Raw genomic sequence first — 11,528 nt, 5'->3', positions numbered from 1 at the left:
TAGGCTGAAGGGCCTGTTCCTTGTTGTACATTTCAATGTAACACAGACTGTAAAAGAACTCATTTTGTTCTGTACACTGAAAGAGAGAGATTTGGAGGTGTTGGGATGACTATTCCATTCCATCTGAGCCTGCAGTTCAGTTTAAATTTTGTCTCAAGTTAGCATCTTTCACTGAGAAAATTCACCTGTATCTTGAGTTCTTTCAGTTGCTCAAAATGATATCTCAAGGAACGAAGTTGGTGAGAACTCAACACCTAGCTTTTCTTCTTTAGTTTTTTTGTTAGAAGCGTGTGCCCCGTTAATTGATTTGCGTTGTTAGAGTTAGAAGAATGTTCTGGAGATAGAGTTATAGAGTCATAGAGATGTACAGCACAGAAACAGACCCTTCGGTCCAACCCATCCATACCCACCAGATATCCCAATCCAATCTAGTCCCACCTGCCAGCACCTGGCCCATATCCCTCCAAACCCTTCCTATTCATATACCCATCCAAATGCCTATAAAATGTTGCAATTGTACCAGCCTCCACCATTCCTGTGGCAGCCCATTCCATACACGTACCACCCTCTGTGTGAAAATGTTGCCCGTTAGGTCTCTTTTATATCTTTCCCCTCTCACGCTAAATCTTTTCCCTCTCGTTCTGGACTCCCCGACCCCAAGGAAAAGACTTTACCTATTTACCCTATCCGTGCCCCTCATAATTTTGTAAACCTCTATAAGGTCACCCCTCAGCCTCCGACGCTCCAGGGAAAACAGCCCCAACCTGTTCAGCCTCTCCCTATAGCTCAAGTCCTCCAACCCTGGCAACATCCTTGTAAATCTTTTCTGAACCCTTTCAAGTTTGACAATATCTTTCCAACAGGAAGGAGACCAGAATTGCATGTAATATTCCAACAGTGGCCTCACCGATGCCCTGTACAGCCACAACATGACCTCCCAACTCCTGTACTCAATACTCTGACCAATAAAGGAAAGTATACCAAACGTCTTCTTCACTAAAACGATGAGTCAAAAGGATACATGCAATAAAGATTTTGGGGTGTGTGCGCGAAAGTGTTTTACATTTTCCCTGAAATTTTGATTTTCATTGTACAGTAGATGTATTAACACTGGTTATAGTAAATTTCCCATTGTGAATTCCGACTCGTCTTGAAGGGGATAAGTAATCGAAATGGATAAGTCATAAAATTGATTTGGTACTTGAATGAATGAATTATTTATTGTCACGTGTATTTTACAGTGAAATACAATAAGATACTTGAAAAACTGTCAATGTAGGGCACTGCTGGAATGCCAAATTGGTTTAGATTAAATTTCCACTCAGTGTTCTAATCACTTTGATTACAAATCTGGTGAAACACCAATGCCCTGCAGTAGCCAGTAAAATGTGTTGAGAAACACTGTTGTATCAGCTCCCACTCTTATGTGTGGACAGATCCTCCTTCAAGAGAGATTGAGTGTTTTAAACTGTGGGAAAACAGGAGATGACTTGACAAAAGGAATGGGAAGGGTGAGGTGATACAATATAGGAAAATGGGTATAATCTTTTTTCAAGAAAAAAGAGGGGGTGAATTTTTGGAAAGGAGTTTTCTTTGACTAAAAGGGTAACCTCTCTTACAGTGCTAATTTGTACATAGTTGTCTGACATATGGAGGGACAACCTCTCAAAGACTGATGCTATTTTTAAAAAATTCTGCAGAAGCAAGGAGAAGGTGGACATAAGTGGAAAGCATGCCCCGCCCACCCCACCCCCAAAAGGGCAGAGCATTGTGGCAACCCCCTTTGCAGCTGAACAGAGACAGGTGATATGGAGGTATTGTGCATTTATGGATGTGTGGGGGGGAACTGGATGCAGCATAACACACCCAGGTATAACACACGGAAATGCCGTGCAGCAGTTGATGTCAGAGACGGCAAAAGGTTCAAGAAGCCCTGCTCTACCATCTCCCACCCTTTTGTGTGGTGTTGCCCTTCTTGACAGTGATTGTCCTCTCAGTATCCCAGCATGCTGCATCCAATCCCCAGAACTGACTTCCCCACCACAGCAACAGCCCTTGATAAACCCCCACTGGGTATCAGTGAATAAACCCCCAGGATCGACTGTAGCCGACCCCCAGACTGACTTACAATGACTGTATTGACTGTGACCATATCCCTGTCTCCTCTCTGTGGAGCTCCCAGACTGACTTACTGCTACTCCCACGATTGGTTGCACTGGACCTGCAGGGCTGAGTGTAGCCCACTCCCTGAACTGTGTTTGATATGGAAGACTGATCCTAACTGCCCCCAATGCCTAACTAACCACGTCCAACCCCCTGGACTAAAATTGGACGTTCCCTTTGATGGACTGCACTGGAACCTTTGAATGTGATGACACTCTCCCTTGATATGACTAAGGACAATTCCCCTTGGATTTTGAAATGTGGTGATCTGGGTAAAGCACCATCAGTTGGTTTGCTGCATAAACTGCTAGTGCATGGTGATGGCGTGACATTGATAAAGCATAATGCCATGCAGTAACATGCCCAATCCCTTGCCTGATCACTGCTAATAAACAGGCCTAGCTTTGCACCTGGACTAAAGGCCAAGGGAAGACTGAAAGATTGTGAGGATGGTGGTTCTGTTGAGGTGGCAACATGCAAAAAGGCAAGGCAAGATGGAGATGCTGTTTTGTTTTATAATACTTCTGTGAAGTGCCTTCATTATTGGGATGTATTATGTAAAGGTGCCATTGACTTGCATGATAAAACAAAGAATCATGGATGCTGGATATCTGAAACAAAAACAAAATTGCTTGGTGAAACTCAGTAGGTCTGATATCATCTATTGGAAGAAAGCAAAGTTAACATTTCAAGCCTGATAACCTTAATGAAGAAACTCTGTTTTCTTCCTACAGATGTTGCCAGACCTGCTGAGTTTCACCAGCAATTTCTGTTTTCGTTAGTGATTGTTGGAGTTTGTCAGTAAATTTGTGTCTACAATGATTAAGTTTTAAGTAATTTCCACATCACCTTATAGATATTTTCTAATCAACCTGTTAGAGGCATTATTTGGAGCAAATGGGACTTGACCCTAGACTGCCTGATTCAGAAGTAGGGATATTACCACCGAGCCCAAGACCCTTTGCTATCTCATCTTCTGTCATGATAGCTTTCCTCCGACTGTTGTGTCCTCACTTAGCAGAGATGGGTCCCTCAAGCCTGCTCAACTATTCAGCAAGATCATGGCTGATCTGACCCAGGATGTCACTTCTCTTTTTGTGTAAGATTCTCATAGCCCTCAACTGCCCAATTGCTTGAAAAGTCTATCCATCTGTTCTTCAAATATTTTCAGTGATCCAGCTCCACAGCCAGCCAGGCTAGAGAATTCCAGACATTCACTCTCCCCTGGGAGAAGAAATTCCTTCACATGTCAGTCTTAAATAAGTGTCCCCTCATCCTTTAACATGTATGTAGTTTGAGAATCCCCTATGATTGGAAATATTTTCTCAACATCTACCCTTTCAAGCCCCCTTAGCATTGTGTACGTGTTAATAAGATCACCCCTCCATTCTAACAAATTCTCAGGAATCAGTTTAGTGAACTGCCTCCAATGCCAATGCATCCTTTCTTAAATATAGGGACCCAAACTATGCATGGTACTCCAGGTGTAGCCTTGCCAACACCCTGTACAGCTGTAATTTCCCTGTTTTTAAGCTCCAGCGTTAAAAGCTAAAATTCCATTTTGCCTCTAAATTACTTACTGAACATGCATGCTAACTTCCTGTACTTCACGTTTGGAAGTCTCTCTGTCTCCATTTAAATAATATTCTGCTTTTTGATTCTTCCTACCAAAATACATGACCTCACACTTTCCTACACTAGACTCCATCTGCTACGTTTTTGCCCATTCACTCAACCTATTAACATCCCCTTGTGGATCCATTATGTCCTCATCATAATATCCCCTCCCACTAATTTCTTAGACAGGAAATTTGGATCCATTGTCCTGCGACTGATACTTACAGCACTCCACTAGTTACACCTTTCCATCCTGAAAAGGATTAATTCAATCTGACTCTCCATCATCTGTGTGTTAACAAATCCTGCTAATCCATGCGAAGACTTTACCCCTCATACTATAAGCTCCTATCTTGTGCATTAACCTTTTATCTGCTGGGAATCCAAAAACACTATAACTGCCCAGTTCCCCTTATTCAAATCTGCTTTGCGCAAATTTGTCAAACATGATTTTTTTTCCAAAAATCCATGTTGACTCTGATTGTCTTTAAGTTTTCCGAAGTGATCCATTGTTTCTTTCTTAATAATGCACTCCAGCATTTTTCTATTGAGAGATTTTAGACTAACTGGCTTGTAGTTTCCTGGTTGAACAGGGACACCATATTAGTAATGATCCAGTCCACTGGCCTCTCTTGGAACCCTGTGAGTTCTAGAATATTTTGATCAATGCCTCCATTATCTCTGCAACCACTTCCTTGGATGTGGACTTGTCCACCTTCAATACTATTTGTTTGTCAAATACCTTTTCCTCATGATAGGGATTGTTACAAGAGCTTTCCTCTCAATAGTACCGTGCTGTTTTGTTATCTTTGGAATATTTAGTGTCCTTCACCATGAAGCTGATTGCAAAATATTGTGTTAAATATTTAACATTTTCCTATTCACCATTAATAATTGCCCAGTTGCGTCCTCCAAGAGTCGCACACTTACATCAGCTACTTTCCTTTTATACACTCACAGAAGGTTTTATGATTTGTTTTTATATTTCTTGCAAATTTATTTTTATAATCAATTTTCTCCCTCTTTATTGAGTTTTAAGTCATTTGCTGTTTGTTCCTAAATAAACTTCCCAGTGCTCCATCTTTCTTATCTATGGGTTGTTCTTCCTTTTTGTTGGGTCCGTTTTGATTGGAATAAATGTTTGCTGACCATTAGGAAAAAATCTGCTTAATTGTCTACTGTCTTCAATGTTAGTCATGCCCATTTGATTTATCCAGTCAATAGATAAATTCAATTACCCATGGCTATTGTAATGCCTTTCCTATGTGCCCTCCACTATTTGCTGATTTATGCTAATGTCCTATCGTGGGGGAACTTTCAGGGCCTTTAGAATAATCTCACCTGTAACTTTTTTCCCTTTCTATTCCTTATTTCCACCCAAACTGATTCCACCCAAACTGATCTATTACACCCATATCATTACTAATCATGACACTAATAACTTCTTTCACTGATAACTTGACAAAGTTACTCCCACCTCACTTTTCTTTTCTGCCAATTCTTCCAGAATACCAAATACCCTTGATAATTGAGATCCCAGTCTTGGTTACATTGCAACCACATGTCTGTAATAGCTATTGTGACAATACTCCGGCTTTAAAAGGTATATGTTGTCCTGTTTTTTTTTTATAAAGAGAGGTTTAGGCAGAGGTGCCAAGTGGTCTGGTCCAAGCCAAAAAACAGCTTCTGAGGTCTTGGATTTTTTTTTGAAGTTGGAACAATAGAAGCAGCCTGAATGGGTCAGGCTCCCACAAAACCAGGATTTTAGTTTAACTTTCAGTAGTTGCTGTGGTTTTCAAGCTGGATTCGGAAGCTTTTATTCCTCTCTCTGTTACAGCTAAAAACTGGGGCTCTCCTCCTGCTGCTAGAATTGCATGTGAGACTATCGAGTTTACTGAATTTGCCTTTGCCAAGGATATGTTTATGGAACATCACTATATTGGAACAGTTGTTTCATAGTTAAATAATCTATTATGCTGTTAAATTTTCCAATAGAGTTAATTGTTGTTAGATCTCATATTTTCCAATAAACGTCCGAGTCCGGTGGTAGATTCAGAGAACCTTTATTGCAGTTTCACATCAGTTACACACAGCAAAAAGGCACACAAGAACTTGTATACAGTCAAAACCTAAAGCACACCCCACCTTTGATACTGTTGGTCAGTGGTGCAGAGTTATCCCACTGTGATTGGCTGTCTGGTACAGCATCTTTCACAGTACAAACTTGTTAATCACTGAGATGGGCAGGCTTGTGGCCCAGTCCCCGTCCTTCATGATCTTTTCCCAGATTTTATCTTTCTACCTGAGGCTTTTCACAGTGGATAACATTAAGCAGATGCACCGTGTTGATTTCTAACTAGCTAAATCAGGAACTTTTAAATTTCTCATTACAGGGAATACAAAAGAATATTAGCGATTTTTGAGAAGATTTGTAGCTCAGATTGACGATAAGTATGTAAGTTAGCTCACTGAGCTGCAAGGTTTGTTTTCAGACATTTCATCACTATGACTAGGTAACATCATCAATGAGAGTCTCTGGTGAAGAGCTGGTGGTATATCCCACCTCTCTATTTATAGGTCTTGGTTTCTTAAGGTGGGTGATGTCAATTCCAGTTCATTTTTTCAAGGGAAGATAGATAGGAAGGAAAATATGTAGATGACACCTTTATTATCACAAAACAGAACAAATTAGAGGAAACATACAACACCATCAACAATATCCTGACAGGCATAAAATTCACAAAAGAGGAGGAGAATGCAACAGACTCCCATTCCTAGATGTGACAGTTGAACATACAGTTAACGGAGAGCTTCAAACCAGCGTCTACAGAAAAACAACACACACTGACCAAATACTTAACTTCAGAAGCAATCATCCCAACACCCACAATTGGAGTTTCAGCAAGACATTATTTCAACGAGCTACATCACACTGTAGCCCCCAAGAACTACAAAAAGCAGAAGAAAGATATGTATACAACGTTTTCAAGAAAATCGGGAACCCAATAAACACAATCTGCCAATTCCTCCTGGTATGGTGACGAAACATCTGAAAACAAACCTTCAAGCTCAGTGAGCTAACTTACATACTTAACTACAGAATATTAATTTTTGATCAGTTCCAACAAAGTTATGTGGTTAGACCTAATGTTAGAATTCCTTAGCTAACAAATTGTGCCTCAGTGCGTTCATAGTCCAATGTTTCTGCCATTCCTCCCTGTAATGATGAGGGGGTGAGGGCATTTTTGCTTTCTGAATCTGGTTTGATTCTTTTCCTCTAACATTTTTAGTGATTTTATTTGTATACATAAGTTGATCTATGCCTATTTTGGAATCTATATCTATGATTATCTGAAGAATCTTAACTAAAACTTACTCTTTATGTTGTAACATGTTGATTAAATAATCCAAGAGAAACAACTAATAAATCTGAAATGTTCTTATCCATGTAAGCAATTGCTGCTGCTCATTCTAACTCATTTAAGCAATCTTGATTATAAAGACCTGCTATTGTTCTGCTTGCGGAGGTTATATTAAGCAAGGATTTTCCCACATGCTCTAACTGCTGTAGCCATGGGCAACCACCAGCCATTTTGTATCACCTACGGGCAGCCCAAACAGTTATTCCAATTCTTTTTTCTTTGTTTGTATTTTAACTATAGTAAAATAATATATTGGCTTTAGGAGGTTATTTTGATTTTTGTGTTTGTTAAAAAGAGATTGAATGAGAGGTTCTAAGCAGTCTATAAGAAAACAAACAGCTTGTGAGGCCTTGGGTGTTTTGTTTTAAAGTTGGAACAATAGAAGCAGCCCGAATGGGTGTGGTCAGGTTCCCACAAAACCAAGGATTTTAGGTTGAGCTTTCAGGAGTTGCTATTGGGGTCTTTAAGAAGTGGAAGCTATTCTCATAGTTATAGCCAAAAATTGTGGATTCTCTGTTTGTTACGGAAGTTGCCTGTGAGACAATCTGTTTTCTGAATTCATCTTTTACCAAGGATTTGTTTATGGGATGTTACTATTTTGAAACAGTTCTTTAATAATAGTAGCTGTATCTATTGGTCTGTTAAAGTTTCCAATCGAGTTACGTTATTCCAATTCCTTCTATCTGTTGTTGTATTTTAGTTTTAGTAGATGAATAAAGTGTGTTTCACTTTAAATCTGGTAGTTTGACCAATTGAATTCCACCTGGAATGCAACACCTTTAAAATTAGAAAATGTCAGAATCTAGACTATCTTCTGAATATATATTTGAGGGGGTTTGGTCTGATTCGTACCAATACTGTAAGAATAAAGTGTATTTTGCTTCAAGTCTGGTAGTTTGACCAATCAAATTGCATCTGAAACCTGACACCTCACAATTGCCTTTAAAATAAAAAGAAGTTAGGGGTCTAGGTTCTCTTCTTCATATATCTTGAGGGGGTTTGGTTTGATCCATAACACTATCAAGTCATACTTACTTATTTATATTTGAGCTGTCAATTCACCCATCTTGTTGAAGCTGTAATGTGCATACAGATAATAATAATTAAACTTAGACATTTTAATCATCATTTATTAATCTGGTTCTAATTTCTTCCACACACATCTGCAGATATTTTCGACCACTTCTTGTCACACTAATTATCATTCATCTCTTCACTGCCCTGAACCTCTGTTCTCCTATTTCTTTATAATTTTTAAAATTTCACTTCAATTGAACCTTCCCCACAACCAGTTAGAGCTTTATTTACAGTGTTCCTAAAATAATCTTTTTAGTTTATGATTAAAATACCATGTAGACCAAGATAAAAGTGCACAAAATATTGATCATTAACTCATAACAAGTGAAGATAAATGTTGCAGAATGTCAGAAATGATCTTATAATTTTACGTGTACCGTATTGCATACTGTGCAAACTGTCCTCATTCAGAAAGATAATTTTAGCCACAATTTCATTTTATTGAGTATTTTAACATTTAATTTCTGGTTATACCATTGGTATTAAAATCTGAGATTAGTTTCTGCACCAGTAGTATTATATTCTTTTGAACCCATTTTTCTATCTTCTATCCTTCCCACCCCCACCACCATTCCTGCGTTTCCCTTCACCCAGACTGCGAGAGTCTGCAGTAAATGGCCTTTCCTCGGGGATTGTCCCAGCTGCTCTGTGTTGGCCAATCAGGGCCGTAGATGGTTTGCTGAAGGCTTGGTGAAGCTGACAACTTCCAGGACAGGGAGACTCCCAGTGACAGGGGCTGAGATCTGAGTGAACGCTCTGTAGGGGATGTCCCATCACCCCTCAGTAAGTCCTCAGGGACACAGAATTGAGCTGTTGGTTTATTTGAAGGGTCTGCAGTGATTATTGGCCCTCTCCCAACTGTCACATTTGGGAACCCTTTCACCCAAGGGGAGCCTTTCTGTGAAAAGGCAGCAAGTGAAGAGGGGTTTTATTCCAGTCTCTAGAGGCTGGATTGGATATTGTTAACACACCATCATCACCATCGAAAGAGGAGCAGTCACATGCTCAGACTATCACTGAGACCAATGGTGCTTTCACCTAAAGTGTACTGCTCCTATAATAAAGTGTTCAGCATCATGATAAAGCACATATTTTCATCTACATTTGGATATCAGTTTAACTTGCTGTGACCCAGATGACACTAGAACTCAATGAGGGGAAAATTAGACGGAGCCACTTGGTGTAAATGGGGTGAAGCTGTGTGGGATCCTCAATAACAACCAGAGCCTGGAGTTCGGTGATATTCACGAGCCCTGATTGTGATGGTAACTCAGTCCGGAGCAGGGGGGCAGTGCTGCATCTTTTGGCCCTGACTGAAACAGGTCAGAAGAGAAACAAAGGGGAAGGTTTACTTTTTGGGGGGCGTGAATCCCCCACCAGGGCCTAAAATGATAACTTGGAGCTTCCCTACAATGTCCTTTTCCACCACATTCTTTTTTTCATCCCAATGCGATGTTCCCAGAATCTCTTTCGAAACACTCACCTGAATACTGACAGCCAGCACATGAATGCAGTTGGGAATTTAAAATACGCTGAGACAGATATTAGCACAGAGGCAAAAACAGAACTTGCTGGAAAAGCTCAGCATGTCTGAGGAAGGGTCACCTGACCTGAAACTTTAACTCTGATTTCTCTCCACAGATGCTGCCAGACCTGCTAACTTATGTTTCCAAGGTATTACCTCAGTGACATCTAACAACTCTTAGATGCCTCCATTGAAATTCAAACATGGAAACAATATAACCAGGAATTAGAAACATCCCAATTTGTGGGAAAAAGGCTCCGGTCTGAGGTCTTTCCATCTCAATGTATTGAGTAGCTGTTGATCTATAGAAGCCAGGTAGCCCAAGCTCAGTAGGTCTGAGGAATGGTCTCTCGACCCAAAACGTTAACTCTGATTTCTCTACACAAATGCTGCCAGACCTACTGAGCTTTTCCAGCAAATTCTGTTTTTGTTTCTGATTGACAGCATCTGCAATTCTTTTGATTTCTAATTAGCAGCGAAGGTTCAGTTTTGAAACTCCTTCACCACACACTTAAAACCAAACTGGAGTTAAAATCAGTCACATGTACTGTTTATAATTGGATTTAAAACAGTTTGAATCAGTTAATATGAATCCCAAAAAACTCAAATGTTTTTGTTTCTTTCCACACAGAGCAATAACTCTTGGGTATTGGTTAGTTAGTTCACCAGTGAGGACAACATTCCTGAATAAAGCAGGCGTTTAGAATAACTAAAATACAACTAGCCATCTGAAAATTATACACATGAATAATATGCTCAATTGAAAAATATCTAAGCAAAATATAAGTGAAGTGGATACCAGGGGTAAAAGCTGATTATAGATTAGAGAGTATTAATTCATCTTTCAGCTGAACTTTAGCTGGCAAGTTCATTACTGAGCTAGATAGAAAGACGTAATTCACAAAGGGCACTGAGATATTCTTCATTGCCTTGATCAAATTGCAAGGCCTTTTCAAAGTATTCGACAGCTTTGCGCTTCTTCCCATCCAGTTGATGCAGGAAGCCAAGAGCACCAAGGGCCTCGCTATCTCGTGGATTCCTGTGAAGCCGTCGTGTTGCGGTCCTCTCCAAATTTTCACGGCATTTTTTTCTTTCTATGGAATTGTAATTGACTTTCATTCCTTCCAGAAAATGGGCGATGGCTTTTGATTCTGCTCTTTTCTGGAACAGTTGAAATAATCCAGCTTGTAAACATATTGCTTGCCTATTCTCTGGACGGATATCTTTCAGTTTCAGGAGATTGTTGTAGATCTTTTCTGCTTCAGGAAACTCTTCATTTAGTGAACATATTCCTGCAAAATCCAGTTGTGCCCTAATAAAGGTTAATGGTCGAGGCTTGAAAGCATTTTTAAAATGAGACTTGCAAAGTTTGATCAGTTCAACTTTCTGTTGAAAAGCAGGATCTTTAGGGTTTTTGCTGAGTGGATGTTTGAGCAATGGCATTAGTTTCTTTCTGTAACACAAACCGATTTGATGGTGTAAAAAGGTAGAGTTGGGGGTAATTTCCATTGCTGTCTTCAACACTTTCAAAGCTTTTTCAACATCTCCTTTGATTCTGTAAAACTTTGCTGCATATCGAAGCACGTGTGGGAGATCAGGAGACTTCTGCAATGCTCGTTCAACTAATGTGGATGCTTCCCCCTCTTGACTTAACTCTTGTAGTTTTAAAGCTAACAACACCATGGCTTCAGCATGATCAGGATCTAGCTCCAGCACACGTCTAA

General features: G+C 39.8%; 1 protein-coding gene across 1 annotated transcript in view; it reads right to left on the bottom strand.

The window, feature by feature from the left end:
• Positions 1–8,314: 8,314 nt before the first annotated feature.
• The window catches only part of LOC122561379 (interferon-induced protein with tetratricopeptide repeats 5-like), a 24,848-nt gene continuing 21,634 nt past the window's right edge, over positions 8,315–11,528 (bottom strand). Inside the window, exon 4 of the mRNA XM_043713142.1 lies at positions 8,315–11,484. Coding sequence (XP_043569077.1) covers positions 10,684–11,484 — 801 coding nt within the window. The 3' untranslated portion in view covers positions 8,315–10,683. The remainder of the gene's footprint in view (positions 11,485–11,528) is intronic.

Source organism: Chiloscyllium plagiosum, chromosome 22 (assembly GCF_004010195.1).
Source record: "Chiloscyllium plagiosum isolate BGI_BamShark_2017 chromosome 22, ASM401019v2, whole genome shotgun sequence".
NCBI lineage: Eukaryota > Metazoa > Chordata > Chondrichthyes > Orectolobiformes > Hemiscylliidae > Chiloscyllium > Chiloscyllium plagiosum.
Note: the sequence above shows the minus strand (reverse complement) of the source record. Positions and strands in the feature narration are given on the sequence as shown.